General features: G+C 35.9%; 1 protein-coding gene across 9 annotated transcripts in view; it reads left to right on the top strand.

Annotated features, from left to right (window-relative positions):
* Positions 1-17022, top strand: part of PCDH15 (protocadherin related 15) — a 1819045-nt gene that overhangs the window by 1771774 nt on the left and 30249 nt on the right. For all 9 annotated transcript variants that reach the window (XM_055274344.2, XM_055274341.2, XM_055274340.2 and 6 more), the window contains one exon: positions 13222-13398. In XM_055274344.2, coding sequence (XP_055130319.1) covers positions 13222-13398 — 177 coding nt within the window. The remainder of the gene's footprint in view (positions 1-13221; positions 13399-17022) is intronic.

The raw sequence follows: 17022 nt of genomic DNA, 5'->3' as shown, positions 1-17022 counted from the left end.
TTGGGTATATACCCAGTAATGGGATGGCTGGGTCAAATGGTATTTCTAGTTCTAGATCCCTGCGGAATCGCCACACTGACTTCCACAACGGTTGAACTAGTTTACAGTCCCACCAACAGTGTAAAAGTGTTCCTATTTCTCCACATCCTCTCCAGCACCTGTTGTTTCCTGACTTTTTAATGATGGCCATTCTAACTGGTGTGAGATGGTATCTCATTGTGGTTTTGATTTGCATTTCTCTGATGGCCAGTGATGATGAGCATTTTTTCATGTGTTATTTGGCTGCATAAATGTCTTCTTTTGAGAAGTGTCTGTTCATATCCTTTGCCCACTTTTTGATGGGGTTGTTTGTTTTTTTCTTGTAAATTTGTTTGAGTTCATTGTAGATTCTGGATATTAGCCCTTTGTCAGATGAGTAGGTTGCAAAAATTTTCTCCCATTCTGTAGGTTGCCTGTTCACTCTGATGGTAGTTTCTTTTGCTATGCAGAAACTCTTTAGTTTAATTAGATCCCATTTGTCAATTTTGGCTTTTGTTGCCATTGCTTTTGGTGTTTTAGACGTGAAGTCCTTCCCCATGCCTATGTCCTGAATGGTATTGCCTAGGTTTTCTTCTAGGGTTTTTATGGTTTTACGTCTAACATGTAAGGCTTTAATCCATCTTGAGTTAATTTTTGTTTAAGGTGTCAGAAAGGGATCCAGTTTCAGATTTCTACATATGGCTAGCCAGTTTCCCCAGCACCATTTATTAAATAGGGAATACTTTCCCCATTGCTTGTTTTTGTCAGGTTTGTCAAAGATCAGATAGTTGTAGATATGCAGCATTATTTCTGAGGGCTCTGTTCTCTTCCAGTGCTCTATATCTCTGTTTTGGTACCAGTACCATGCTGTTTTGGTTACTGTAGCCTTGTAGTATAGTTTGAAGTCAGGTAGCGTGATGCCTCCAGCTTTGTTCTTTTGGCTTAGGACTGACTTGGCGATGCGGGCCTTTTTTGGTTCCATATGAACATTAAAGTAGTTTTTTCCAATTCTGTGAAGAAAGTCATTGGTAGCTTGATGGGGATGGCATTGAATCTATAAATTACCTTGGGCAGTATGGCCATTTTCATGATATTGATTCTTCCTACCCATGAGCATGGAATGTTCTTCCATTTGTTTATATCCTCTTTTAGTTCATTGAGCAGTGGTTTGTAGTTCTCCTTGAAGAGGTCCTTCACATCCCTTGTAAGTTGGATTCCTAGGTATTTTATTCTCTTTGAAGCAGTTGTGAATGGGAATTCACTCATGATTTGGCTCTCTGTTTGTCTGTTATTGGTGTATAAGAATGCTTGTGATTTTTGTACATTGATTTTGTATCCTGAGACTATGCTGAATTTGTTTATCAGCTTAAGGAGATTTTGGGCTGAGACAATGGGGTTTTCTAGATATACAATCACATCATCTGCAAACAGGGACAATTTGACTTCCTCTTTTCCTAACTGAATACCCTTTATTTCTTTCTCCTGCCTGATTGCCCTGGCCAGATTTACCTAATTTATGGAGAGTTTTTAGCATGAAGGGTTGTTGAATTTTGTCGAAGGGCTTTCTGCATCTATTGAGATAATCATGTGGTTTTTGTCTTTGGTTCTGTTTGTATGCTGGATTACATTTATTGATTTGCCTATGTTGAACCAGCCTTGCATCCCAGGGATGAAGCCTGCTTGATCATGGTGGATAAGATTTTTGATGTGCTGCTGGATTCAGTTTGCCAGTATTGAGGATTTTTGCAACAATGTTTATCAAGGATATTGGTCTAAAATTCTCTTTTTTGGTTATGTCTGTGCCAGGTTTTGGTATCAGGATGATGCTGGCCTCATAAAATGAGTTAGAGAGGATTCCCTCTTTTTCTGTTGATTGGAATAGTTTCAGAAGGAATGGTACCAGCTCCTTTTTGTACCTCTGGTAGAATTTGGCTGTGAATCCATCTGGTCCTGGACTTTTTTTGGTTGGTAAGTTATTGATTATTGCCTCAATTTCAGAGCCTGTTATTGGTCTACTCAGAGATTCAGCTTCTTCCTGATTTAGTCTTGGGAGGATGTATGTGTCGAGGAATTTATCCATTTCTTCTAGATTTTCTAGTTTATTTGCTTAGAGGTGTTTATAGTATTCTTTGATGGTAGTTTGTATTTCTGTGGGAACAGTGGTGATATCCCCTTTATCATTTTTTATTGCATCTATTTGATTCTTCTATCTTCTTTATTACTCTTGCTAGCGGTCTATCGATTTTGTTGATCTTTTCAAAAAGCTAGCTGGATTCATTAATTTTTTTAAGGGTTTTTATTGTGTCTCTACTTCCTTCAGTTCTGCTCTGATCTTAGTTATTTCTTGCCTTCTGCTAGCTTTTGAATGTGTTTGCTCTTGCTTTTCTGGTTCTTCTAATTGTGACATTAGGGTGTCAATTTTAGATCTTTCCTGTTTTCTTGTAGGCATTTAATGCTATAAATTTCCCTTTAAACACTGCTTTGAATGTGTCCCAGAAATTCTGGTATGTTGTGTCTTTATTCTCGTTGGTTTCAAAGAACATCTTTATTTCTGCCTTCATTTCATTATTTACCCAGTAGTCATTCAGGAGCAGGTTGTTCAGTTTCCATGTAGTTGAGCCGTTTTAAGTGAGTTTCTTAATCCTGAGTTCTAGTTGGATTGCACTGTGGTCTGAGAGACAGTTTGTTATAATTTCTGTTCTTTTATATTTGCTGAGGAGTGCTTTACTTCCAACTATGTGGTCAATTTTGGAGTAGGTGTGGTGTGGTGCTGAAAAGAATGTATATTCTGTTGATTTGGGGTGGAGAGTGCTGTAGCTGTCTATTAGGTCTGCTTGGCACAGAGCTGAGTTCAATTCCTGTGTATCCTTGTTAACTTTCTGCCTGTTGATAGTGGGGTGTTAAAGTCTCCTATTATTATTGTGTGGGAGTTTAAGTCTCTTTGTAGGTCACTAAGGACTTGCTTTATGAATCTGGGTGCTCCTGAATTGGGTGCATATATATTTAGGATAGTTAGCTCTTCTTGTTGAATTGATCCCTTTACCATTATATAATGGCCTTCTTTGTCTCTTTTGATCTTTGTTGGTTTAAACTCTGCTTAGTAAAGACTAGGATTGCAACCGGTGCCTTTTTTTGTTTTCCATTTGCTTGATAGATCTTCCTCCATCCCTTTATTTTGAGTCTATGTGTGTCTCTGCATGTGAGATGGGTTTCCTGAATACAGCACACTGATGGGTCTTGACTCCTTATCCAATTTGCCAGTCTTTGTCTTTTAATTGGAGCATTTAGCCCATTTACATTTAAAGTTAATATTTTTATGTGTGAATTTGATCCTGTCATTATGATGTTAGCTGGTTATTTTGCTCGTTAGTTGATGCAGTTTCTTCCTAGCCTTGATGGTCTTTACAATTTGGCATGTTTTTGCAGTGGCTGGTACCAGTTGTTCCTTTCTATTTTTAGTGATTCCTTCAGGAGCTCTTTTAGGGCAGACCTGGTGGTGACAAAATCTCTTAGCATTTGCTTGTCTATATAGGATTTTATTTCTCCTTCACTTATGAAGCTTAGTTTGGCAGCACATGAAATTCTGGGTTGAAAATTCTTTTCTTTAAGAATGTTGGATATTGGCCTCCACTCTCTTCTGGCTTGTAGAGTTTCTGCTGAGAGATCAGCTGTTAGTCTGATGGGCTTCCCTTTGTGGGTAACCAGACCTTTGTCTCTGGCTGCCCTTAACATTTTTTCCTTCATTACAACTTTGGTGAATCTGACAATTGTGTGTCTTGGAGTTGCTGTTCTTGCGGAGTATCTTTGTGGCGTTCTCTGTATTTCCTGAATTTGAATGTTGGCCTGCCTTGCTAGATTCAGGAAGTTCTCCTGGATAATATCCTGCAGAGTGTTTTCCAACTTGGTTTCATTCTCCCCATCACTTTCAGGTACACCAATCAGACGTAGATTTGGTCTCTTCACATAGTCCCATATTTCTTGGAGGCTTTGTTCGTTTCTTTTTATTCTTTTTTCTCTAAACTTCTCTTCTCGCTTCATTTCATTCATTTTATCTTCCATCACTGATACCCTTTCTTACAGTTGATCGCATCGGCTCCTGAGGCTTCTGCATTCATCATGTAGCTCTCATGCCTTGGTTTTCAGCTTCATCAGGTCCTTTAAGGACTTCTCTGCATTGGTTATTCTAGTTATCCATTTGTCTAATTTTTTTTCAAAGGTTTTAACTTCTTTGCTATTGGTTCGAATTTCCTCCTGTAGCCCGGAGTAGTTTGATCGTCTGAAGCCTTCTTCTCTCAACTCGCCAAAGTCATTCTCTGTCCAGCTTTGTTCCGTTGCTGGTGAGGAACTGCGTTCCTTTGGAGGAGGAGAGGTGCTCTGATTTTTAGAGTTTCCAGTTTTTCTGCTCTTTTTTTTCCCATCTTTGTGGTTTTATCTACCTTTGGTCTTTGATGATGGTGATGTACAGATGGGTTTTTGGTGTGGATGTCCTTTCTGTTTGTTAGTTTTCCTTCTAACAGACAGGACCCTCAGCTGCAGGTCTGTTGGAGTTTGCTAGAGGTCCACTCTAGACCATTTGCCTGGGTATCAGCAGCAGTGGCTGCAGAACAGCGTATATTGGTGAACCGCAAATGCTGCTGCCTGATCGCTCCTCTGGAAGTTTTGTCTCAGAGGAGTACCCGGCAGTGTGAGGTGTCAGTCCACCACTACTGGGGGGTGCCTCCCAGTTAGGCTACTCGGGGGTGAAGGACCCACTTGAGGAAGCAGTCTGCCCATTCTCAGATCTCAAGCTGTGTGCTGCGAGAACCCCTACTCTCTTCAAAGCTGTCAGACAGGGACATTTAAGTCTGCAGTGGTTACTGCTGTCTTTTTGTTTGTCTGTGCCCTGCCCCCAGAGGTGGAGCCTGCAGAGGCAGGCAAGCCTCCTTGAGCTGTGATGGGCTCCACCCAGTTCGAGCTTCCTGGCAGCTTTGTTTACCTAATCAAACAACTAACTCGGCAGTGGTGGGCACCCCTCCCCGAGCCTGGCTGCCGCCTTGCAGTTTGATCTTGGACTGCTGTGCTAGCAATGAGCGAGACTCCAAGGGTGTAGGACCCTCCAAGCCAGGTGCGGGATATAATCTCCTGGTGTGTCATTTTTTAAGCCCATTGGAAAAGTGCAGTATTGGGGGGGAGTGACCCGATTTTCCAGGTGCCATCTGCCACCCCTTTCTTTGACTAGGAAAGGGAATTCCTTGACACCTTGTGCTTCCCGGGTGAGGCGATGCCTTGCCCTGCTTCAGTTCGCTCACGGTGCACTGCACCCACTGTCCTGCACCTACTGTCTGGCACTCCCCAGTGAGATGAACCCTGTACCTCAGTTGGAAATGCAGAAATCACCCATCTTCTGCGTCGCTCACGCTGGGAGCTGCAGACCGGAGCTGTTCCTCTTCAGCCACCTTGGCTCCTCCAGCTTATTATTTTTACAGTTCACCCCAATTCATGCTACAAGGTAGATATATCACTTCCTTTAGAGGCCACTTTAATCATCAAGAGTGAATTCCTCTGTTCTCTTAATCCTATTTATTATTCTTTTCTACACTTCAATTTATTCACAATTTACTGCCGTCTGTACTGCTACTTTTTAATGTGAGACATAAACTCCACAAAATGTTTATGCAAGAGAATTCCGTTTGCATCAGAAAGCCATAAATTGTATTTTAGATGCTTCCATATATGTCTAATAAATATTAAAGGCTAAATTTAATTTTGTTTTAATTTTCTACCTTATTTCAAAGAGAAATATAAGTAGTTTACAATGATTCACACAGAAAGAAAAAGGTAAAATACATTAAAAATGAGTTTCAAAAAGTAAAGCAATCAGATGAGAAAGAAATTAAAGAAAGGATCAGAGTAAGAGTAAGTAATTACAGAGATGCTGCAAAGGCCTGTATAGTCCATGTAGAGTAGTCAGAAAATTGACTGTCACCTTGTTAGGGCCAAAGTGAAAGAAGCAAACAAGCTAAACAAAAAGAACAGACTCAGTTACAAAATTAACAAAACCATATCTCTTCTGGGACAAAAGAAGTCTTTCAAAGTCTAATTCCAGATTAGAGGAAAATGTTTTTATCTTGTGGGATACCACAGAGAGGTTACCATGTAATGTAATGAACAAAATGCTCCAAGGCATCTAGAGCACTACTTAGGATATGGTCTGGGTAGAGTCCCTGTGGGTCTGTATTAATGGAGGAAAGATGTTCAGAACAGTAGGAACTGTATTCCTCTATTTTTATCCCTCCAGCCAGCTGCAATGCCTATTGATTCATTTAGCTAAGCTTTTGTAAAAATATTGATAAGCACTTGGGGTGGAACTCTCTATGATGCTAGATAAATATAAGCCGTTTACCTCAACAAAAGCCTAAGTAGGGTTTATAATCATGAAATCTGAAGAGTTCTTGTAACCATCACAACAAATAGCCAACATTTATGACACGCTTCATATTGGTGAGATTTTTGTGCATTTAATGGGTGTAGTCTCCTTAACCTATCACAGAGGACCTTTGAGGTAGGTTTGATTACTTTTCCCACCGTACAGATAAATTCCCTGAAACTTTGAGAGGTTAAGTAATTTCCACAAAGACACAATAGTGGAGGTTTAATTTTAATCTATGTCTACCAGCCACGAGCAGATGGAGTTTCCTCTGTTATATTGCCTCTTAGGATGCAAACCTAATTAAAAATCCAACCCATCTTTTCTTAGGAGTAAACTGAGCATGCAAAACCAGAAATTCTCATCACATGGTAGTTTTAACTCAACTCATCCACATAGACAAATGCGTAATTGAGAAGATGGCTGCTGTAATAATATTAGTGTAAATAAATAAATAAATAAAAAGCTAAATCAACCATGAGTAAATACCTGTCTCAGCTATAAAACTGTCAATAAATACCTTACACTACAGTTTTTCATAATGCAATTTCTAGTTAAAACTAATTGAAGATGTATATACAGGTAACTGGATAAGGTAATGCTGTAAATTGAAATTTAGAGCATCTATCAAAAATAACTTGGTTCAAGAATAAGTAAGTTAAGCGAAACAATTGTTTATTGACACCCTTAGTTTGTGATTTTAAAATAATGCTATCTGCATAGGAGAAAAATTCAGTTAAATAAAACTTTCAGCATTTATTCTAAGAAAGTTATTTAGATAAACTGTATTGTATTGGACATTAATTAGTATGTGGTACTATACTAAATTATGTTACATAAAATGTTTGTATTAGCTATATTAACGTATTTCTTTAGAAGTTTTCTGTTTTTAAAACTTTTTCTAAAGGTGACATAATTAAATAGACATTAACAGGAGTATGTTATAGAGCATTCAAAGTGGAACAATACAGCCTTAAATTAAAATGTAATTTTTATTCAATAATTGTAATTATCATCCAAATTTATTAACATATTTTTCACTTTTTAGAAGACCAATCAAAGCCAGTTCTCTGTTTTGAGAATGCTTGACATAATCAGATACTGTTTTGCTTCATACATGATTGTACTATTTGCATGTTAAATATGTATATTGCTACCAGGAAATCAGATTCAGGGCAATTTTTGGCATTCATTTTTAATTCTTTTTTGTTTGTGTGTGTGTGTATATATATTATATATATATATATAATATATATACATACATACACTATTGATATAACCTAGTTGTACATGTTTTTGGGATATATGTGATATTTGGATTCATATATATATAATGTGTAATGATAAGTCAGCATAACTGGAATATCCATCAACTCCATTTTTTTTTGTATTGGGACCATTACAATTCATCTTATCTAGCTGTTTTGAAATATACAATAAATTATTTTTAACCATAAATTCCCTACCGTACTGTTGAATACTATGACTTATTTATTTCCTCTATCTGTATTTTTGTATCCATTAACCATCTTATTATTATCCCCATCTTTCTTCCCTTCTCAGCCTCTGGTAAGCACCATTCTACTCTCTACCTCCATGAGATCCATTTTTTAGCTACCACATATGAATGAGAATATGTGATATTTCTTCTTTGCCTGGCTTATTCCACTTTACATAATGACCTTCAGTTTCATCCATGTTCCTGCAAATGACAGTATTTTGTTCTTTTTTATGGCTAAATAATATTCGATTGTGTGTATATATATACCATATTTGCTTTATCCACTCATCTGATGATAAACATTTTGGTTGATTCCATATCTTGGCTACTGTGAATAGTGCTGTGATAAAGACAGGCATGCAGATACCTCTTCGATATATTGATTTTCTTTCTTTTGGGTATATACCTAGCAGTGGGATTCTGAATCATGTTATAGTTCTATTTTTAGTTTTTTGAGGAACCTCTATACTGTTTTCCATAATGGCTGTACTACTTTACATTTCCCCCAAGAATGTATAAATGTTCCTCCTTCTCCATATCCTTATCAGCATTTGTTATTTTTTGTTTGTTTGTTTTTTGATAATAGCAATTCCAGTTGGGATGAGATAATATTTCATTGTGATTTTGATTTTCATTGCCTTGATGATTAGTGATGTCAAGCATTTTTTCATATGTCTGTTGGCTCTTTGTATATCTTCTTTTGAGAATTGTCTATTCAGATCCTTGGCCCATTTTTAAATTGGATTATTTGGTTTTTATCTGTTGAGTTCCTTATATATTCTGGTTATTAATCTCTTCTTGATTGGATATTTGCAAATATTTTCTCTTATTCTATAGGTTGTCTCTTCACTTTGTCAATTGTTTCATTTGCTGTGTAAAAGCTTTTCTACCTAATGTAATCTCATTTGCCTATTTTTGCTTTCATTGGAAAATTTCTGTTTCTTTGGAGTCTTACAAAATCTTTGCCCACACTAATGTCCTGAAGTCTTTTCCCAATATTTTCTACTAGTAGTTTTACAGTTTTATGTCTTATGTTTAAGCTTTTAATCCATTTTGAGTGGACTTTTATACATTGAAAAATATGGGAATCTATTTTTATGTTTCTGAATATGGATATCCAGTTTCTTGTCATCATACATGAAAAGATTATCCTTTCCCTAGTGTATGTTCTTCACATCTTGGTCAAAAATGATTGGCTGTAAGAGTGTGGATTTATTTTGGGGTTTTCTCTTGTGTATCATTGGTGTAAGTGTCTGTTTTTATGATCATATCATGTTTTTTCCAAAAAAGCAAATTTTCTGTTTCTTGGGTTTTTTGTGTTTTCTTTTTGGTCAAAGTTTTGCTTATATCTGCTCTGATACTTATATTTTATTTCATAAGGCTAATAGTCATGGATTGGGTTGTGTCTTTTCTTCTAAACTATTGAGTAGGCTGAGCATTTAATGAACCTTCATGTACTTAAGTTCTTTTCTAACTAGTTTTCCTGATTCTACTTCAGCCTAGTCTCAACACAGCAACCAGTGTGCCTCCTTTAAATGTAAGGTAGATCGTATTACTTTAGTATTTAAAACCAGCAACAGATTCTTATCTCACTCAGAACAAAAAACAATGCTTTTACAGTCCTAAAAGTCCCCATGTGATCTGCTCTGGCCACACACTACTACATCAGGACATTTGCACAAGCAGTTAGCAATTCTCTTTTCTTAGAACACTCATTCCTAGAATAGCCACAGCACACATTGTTCCCTAAAGTTTTTGCTCAAATATCAAAGTCTCAATGATACTTATTCTGAACACTTTTACCAATTTTATCAATCCATTATCTGTTACTTGTCTTGTTCAATTTGAATGTAAATTCTTTGACATCAAAGATTGTGTTTTGTTCACTGATATATTCCATGTGTCTGGAATGGCATCTGGCCCAGGTTAGGCATTCAATAAACATCTGTTGAAGGAATGAATAAATGAAAATTTTCCTACTTAACACTTGCCTGAGTTTTGCTATAATTTTATGACAAAGCCCTGAATCCAATTTAATTTTTTACATTTTTAAACTAGAAAATATAGACTTATATGAAGACTTTTTTTATCACGAAATTGGGGAAAGGAAATAGGGAGTTAAAGAGATTTTTAAAAATATAACTATATTGTTCTTTTATTCCCATCATAAAGAAATTTAAGCAATATAATATATGAAGAAGAAAGTTATAAAAGGTAAACTCAAAATCATACCATCCAGCTCTAAGCATTATTAACATTATATAAACATCATTATGGACATCTTTCTTGATATGTGTGTGTATGACACAAGTATTATGGGTTAGATAAACATCATTGCAAATCTCTTTTTCTTTGTGTGTGGGGGGGTATATGTATATATGTTAGGAAATTTATATACATATAGGTAATGAATAAAGATGTAGAAAATACTTAGTATATAGATATAGACAATAAATGAAAAGATAGATTTTTATAAAATGTGTTCTCATTTAAAAGGTATTAAATTTAGTTTTACATACATTTATAAGAAAAAGATAGGGAAGCAGTTAAGATTAGGCTATATCTCTTTTTATCATAATATATACTTTATCCCAAAAGATCTTTAAAAGTTTAATTAAAAAATGCTCAAGGTGAAGATATTATTGCATGTTTTAAATGACATAATTTGTTTTTAGACTTCTTTTGTTCATGATTCCCTGCTACCATGAACGAATTAGTACAGTTATATTTTATTCCACATCTAATTTTTTTAGTGACATAATTCTGCAGTATTGCACTGAAAAATAGAAAAGAACCCAAGTGCAATAGATGTGTTTCTTCACTATAAGATTGCACACAATTAATCTATGCATATATGAAGGATTGCCTTGGAACATGTCAAATCAATGCCAAAATGCACTGGAGAAGGCATAAATTGTTAGACCAAAGTCTTGGGACAGACAGCCACCTATTGCATTGTATTTAACTATGTACTCCTGTTTGCATTTTGATTTGTGAACTGATTATACTAGTGAGAAATATACTTTCCTATAAATTCCACAAATGAATTAAAGGCCTTGAGTGAATTTGAGACAAGGAAGAAGCTTATTAATGGAAATATTTAAGTCAAATTAATAAAAATAATATTCATTTTGTAGAATAGTTACTGTGTGCTAGGAACTGTGTAAAAGCTTTATTTCATTGAATGCACATTCAACCCCATGTGGTATATTATTTCCTTGTTTTCTATTTAAGGAAACAGAGATGGCCAGATGTGATGCTCATGCCTGTAATCCCAGCACTTTGAAAGCCCAAGGCGGGCAGATCACTTGAGGTCAGGAATTTGAGAACAGCCTGACCAACATGGTGAAACACTGTCTCTACTAAAACATACAAAAATTAGCCAGGTGTGGTGGTGCATGCCTGTAATCCAGGCGTGAGACAGGAGAATCCCTTGAACCCGGGAGGTGGAGGTTGCAGTTAGCCGAGATTGCCCCATTGCACTCCAGCCTGGGAGACAGAATGAGACTCCATCTCAACAAACAAACAAACAAACAAACAAACCTGAGACTTTGAGAGCTTAAGATTACTTGTCTAAGGTTATGCAATTGAAAAGCAAAGGAAATTAAAATAGAAGCCAGACCTCTGTGCTGCTCAACATTATATCATTATTGTTTGTGCCTCCTACAAAATGTCAAGAGTATAATATGGTTTGACTCCGAGGCCTCTCTTATTTTTGTTAAATGAGCATAAATCTCTCAGGAAAAAAAAAACAAAAAACACAGTCCAAATGATGTTAGGCTAGTCTGTGTCTCTCAGTACATCCATTATCTTCAGGTTCCCGGTTTTTGTTTTTTTTTCCCTTTGGAGATAGTCTTGCTCTGTCGCCCAGGCTAGAGTCACTGCAACCTCCGCCTCTCGGGTTCAAGCGATTCTTCTGTCTCATCTCCCGACTAGCTGGAATTGCAGGCATTCAACTATTAACTGATATTTGCCAAGTGAATTTGCTCCTCCTCCTTTTTTCCACATCATCTTTTCTTTAGTCTACTTCAAGGATATCATCAGAAATGAAATTGCGAAGCCGAGAGACCAGTGGGCGTGGAGTGGTGACAGAAAAGGAATAGAATGAATAGTACTTCAATAAGACAGATTTCAACAGTGCTGGGTTACAAACATCTAAAAACAAGCAAGCAAACAAACATTTCACTATGATTAGTAGTGTGTCCTGGCATGCACTGGTAGAGCCATTTCCTCCAAAGTTTAGTAACCTCATTGTTCTAATAACAAGGACAAACCAAGCACATACCAGACTCTTAAGGCAATATACTTTCATTAGTCAAGAAATACATCAATTGTGGCATTAGAAGCAAAAGTTATTTTCTGATGTATCAAAGGACTTTAGAATATATTGCCCTTCTCCCCCCAAAAAAACTCAAAATATAGACTCATAAAAGAGCATTGAGTCTATAAATTTTAGAATATTTATCATATATAGTAATTAAAATTAAGTTATTTAAATTTAAACATCTATAAATATTGAATTATATGCTCTTAATGTTTATATACTTGGGTTAATAATATGAAGTTTTTAATAAGGAATGGGACATTTGGGAAATGGTAATAATTCATACTTTCAATTAAAATCCAGTGATGAGATGGGAAAATTACTTATTGATTAACATTGTCTCTGCTTTTTAAATTAAATATCAGTAATTTATACCAGATGGTGTGTGTTGTTTTTATTCACCTAAATAGTGTCTGAGATTTGCATGCCATATTTTTATCTTAATGTGGTAATCCTGCCATTGCAAAATATCTCCACATTCTCCCATTGCTATGATTCTGTAAGGATTTTTATACCTTTGGGAAAACAGGCATCCTAGTCCTGCTTCTTAGCATATAGCTACGTGTCATGTGTCACAGGCTGTAGTGGGAGATGTAATTTATGACCCCAACCATGTGGAGTCAAGGTTTCTAAGACCCCATGCCTCCTATAAAGTGTAGACAGCTTTATTTGTACAGCATATTTGGCATTTCTCATGTAAAAGCTCAAATGGTATCATTAATTCAAAAAGCCTGAAGTTAAATAGGACATGGTTAGTGACGTTTTCTACCTTATTCAGCTTCTAGCATCATTGGGAGCTAAATGCTGAAAAAATATAAAGAATGTTTTTCAAGGGTTTATATTCAGTAAACATTAACAAAAACTAGGCTGTCATCATTTTTCATTTACTAAATGTCTTTTCAAGTTGAGAGTAATTTTTTTCTCCCAGAAAGCCCGTTGGACTGTCATGTTTGTATTTTGTTTGATTTATAGGATCTTGGATCGCTATGTTCAGGAACAAATTCCTGGTGCCAAGGTCGTAGTGGAGTCCATTGGAGCTCGCCGGCATGGAGATGCCTTTTCCCTGGAAGATTACACCAAATGTGACTTGACTGTCTATGCAATTGACCCCCAAACCAACAGAGCCATCGACAGAAATGAGCTTTTTAAGTAAGTGCTTTTTGTTATCTGTAACAGCTCTTTGATTACAATAGCAACCATAGATGATTCTGATTTGAGGCTGTAAGTACTTAAAGTTTAAAACCCACCAAATAGTTATGGAAAGTGAAGTGTAAGCAAAGAACCTGAAACAATACCTAGGATTCTCATGCCTTAAAGTTTTCAGATCTAAGTGTGGGCTACAGTGACTTCAGAGGGCCCATTTTCTTTATGGGCATCAGATGACCTGTTGTACTTAAGAACAAGGAACAGCTCCTTGAAATCACCTGCTGCCAGCTCCTCACTCTTGCTCAAGGGCACTGGCTATTAATGAGGAAAGCATAGATTCTTAAAGGGGCAGTTTTTCTGCAATGATTTTCATATGCTTGCATTTTAAGAAGAAACCCACCTTTCTTACAGGTCTACTAAATCAGCAAAAATCAGTATCTGTTTTTTTCTTTTACTTAGTGGTGGAGAGCAGGTGGGATAATCATTCCCATTTAAGTTCATGCTCTATGTGAAATTTCATCCTAGCAGGAACTTAAATATTTGAGTTATAAATCCTAAAAATAGAATTATTAAAAAAAAATCTTAAACAAAATCCTGCTACTTACTTTCTTTGGATGTTATTCGAGCACACTTAAATACTTAAAAAAAAAAAAATCGTTAACAGAATTTTCTTTACTCTAGTGACACCCAGTGTCCAACTGGGTCTTGGAATGAAATTCTATCTAACTGAAACATTTTATCAATCATAATAGTTTATATGTGCCTGTATATACAGTCATGCCAAACTCTATATGTGAAACATCATAATTTAGTTTTTCTTTGTCTATACTTTTTAAACAGCATATAAATATATCCATATACACATTTACAAATATATCTATATTATGTGTATTTTTATTTGTTTATTTTGCAAATATCTGTTTATTCAATTTTTATTCAAATTAATACATTCTGAATTTAGTTTTATTCTGAATGTGTTCATCAACAAAATTTCATCACTTCTATTTTGGCAATAATAAAATAATGATTTAATATCAGCTAAAATTTTTTAAAAGCCATAGTTATTTAACAACATGTTACCCATCAATTCTTTTTTTTTTTTTTTTTTTGAGACGGAGACTCACTCTGTCCCCCAGGCTGGTGTGCAGTGGCGCAATCTCACTCACTGCAAGCCCCACTTCCCGGGTTCACGCCATTCTCCTGCCTCAGCCTCCCAAGAAGCTAGGACTACAGGCGCCCACCGCCACGCTCAGCTAATTTTTTGTATTTTTAGTAAAGACGGGGTTTTACCATGTTAGCCAGGATGGTTTCCATTTCCTTACCTCGTGATCCGCCCGCCTTGGCCTCCCAAAGTGCTGGGATTACAGGCGTGAGTCACCACACCCAGCCTCATCCATTCATTTTTAATAGATATTTGGGCCATGTGAAAAACAGGATACTAATTGTGGAGGAAATATAGATGAATGAAGTAATAGCTTGCACTCTGATTTTATAGTCACCACGAAAATGAAGCAACATTTAGATCTACCAAGCCAATTTTTTGTAAGTTTTATTAACTTAAAAAGTTGATTTAGGAATAAACTTTCAAAGTAATTCATATATATTCTTTCGATTAATTGTCAGAAGATTAACACATTTCTTTTCAATGTGAATCTACCTGCATTCTGTTTTTTTTGCATACATTAGTTTTGTTTTTAAATTTCACGATTGATTGAGTTTAGGGTGTTTTTACCTGAATATAAAAATATGTATTATATTTGGGCTAACTTTAAAGAGTAAAATAATGGTGATTAGAATTTGAATTTAACTAGCAAACCTTCTAGAGATTAAATATTTGGGGGAAAAAAGCCACTTGGGTTTCAACTGACACCATGAAATACAAGATGAACATCTTTAATTCTAAATAAGTTTTTCCAGACCTAAATTATATTATGGACAGTAAACATCTAAATTCAATAAAATAACTATCACAGCCAGCAGGCAAGGAGAAAACAGAATATATGTAAATCATAAAATAAATTTTTGGCTGCACGCCGTAGCTCACACCTGTAATCCCAGCACTTTGGGAGGCCGAGGCGGGTGGATCACGAGGTCAGGAGATCGAGACCATCCTAGCTAACACGGTGAAACCCCGTCTCTACTAAAAATACAAAAAATTAGCCGGGTGTGGAGGCAGGCGCCTGTAGTCCCAGCTACTTGGGAGGCTGAGGCAGGAGAATGGCGTGAACCCGGGAGGCAGAGCATGCAGTGAGGGAGGTCGTGCCACTGCACTCCAGCCTGGGCAACAGAGCAAGACTCTGCCTCAAAATAAATAAATAAATAAGTAAATAAATAAAATAAATTTTTATATTGAAGAAAAGATAGAATAGCCATGAAATATGAAAATTTTGCCTTAGCAGTCTTCACCTTGAAGTATTATAGTAAGCTTAGAGTCACTGGTCTATTTGAAACTCTAGAATTGTTTCTTGAAAGATTTTATAATAAAATTGTATACACATACATATACATGTGTATGTGTGTGTGTGTGTGTGTGTGTGTGTGTGTGTGTTTCCAAGGCTGATAATGCCCAAGTATTGGTATCTATTCTGCAGTTATGAGAGTTCTTGATTATTTAGTTTTTAACACTGAATAAATGTACTAGAATATTAAGATGTGGGTTCAGGTCAATGGAAGTGTTCTTTCAATTTCCTTTCACCTTAAAATGTGAGCTTCTGAGGATGTTGGAATTCTCAGGTCAAAGGATTAGAAATCATCATCGTAATAATTTGTCCTGGGAACTTAGTTTGATTTGAAAAAATATATTTTGACAATCAAAAATACAAAAGCTCAGAAATGCATAGAGAGGACTGGAATGACTTTTAGTGACATGTTAATAACTTATTTTGTTTGGCCAGCTTATCAGTATTTTTTTTATTTTTGCTTACCTGAATTGCTTAGATTTTCTGCAATAATTATATATTACTCTTATCCTGCTTTTTTATCCTCGTAGTTCTCAACTCTTTGGAGCTGCATTTTTTTGTGAGTTTGATTTTGAGTTTTGTGCTTTTTTATTTCTGGAATATTCTCAGACATTTTTTCTAACATTTCTTAGCCCATTTTCTCTTTATTCCTTTTCTGGGATTCCAATTACAATTTGATATTTCTCATAATTTTGTTCTGTTCTGACTCTGCTCCCCTCCCCCCAACATATACACACAGTTTTTTCTTTGTATTTTGGTGTGAATAATATTTACTGCCCTATTTTTTAATTCACTGATTCATCTGCGTTAGCCTATTGATGAGCTCACTGAAGAAATTCTTCATCTTTTTATCTTTTTAGAAAGATATTTCTAGCATTTCTATTAGATTATTTCTTATTATTTCCACCACTCTACTGAATTTCTCAGTCGCTTCAGGCATGTTTGTGCTTTCTGCTACTTTGCAATGTATTAATCAGAGTTGAATCAAAGTTCCTGTCTGATAGTTCCAGTATCTGGGTTATCTCTGTCTGGCTCTGTTACTTCATTTCTTGAAAATGGTTGTTTTATATTTTTGTAGGCTTTTTGTGTCCTACTTGATTGAATGCCAGACATGGTGTGGAAGAACAGTAAGTAAGGAGTGAGGTAAATAGAGTTTATGCCTGTAAAT

Source organism: Symphalangus syndactylus, chromosome 4 (assembly GCF_028878055.3).
Source record: "Symphalangus syndactylus isolate Jambi chromosome 4, NHGRI_mSymSyn1-v2.1_pri, whole genome shotgun sequence".
Taxonomy (NCBI): Eukaryota; Metazoa; Chordata; class Mammalia; order Primates; family Hylobatidae; genus Symphalangus; species Symphalangus syndactylus.
Note: the sequence above shows the minus strand (reverse complement) of the source record. Positions and strands in the feature narration are given on the sequence as shown.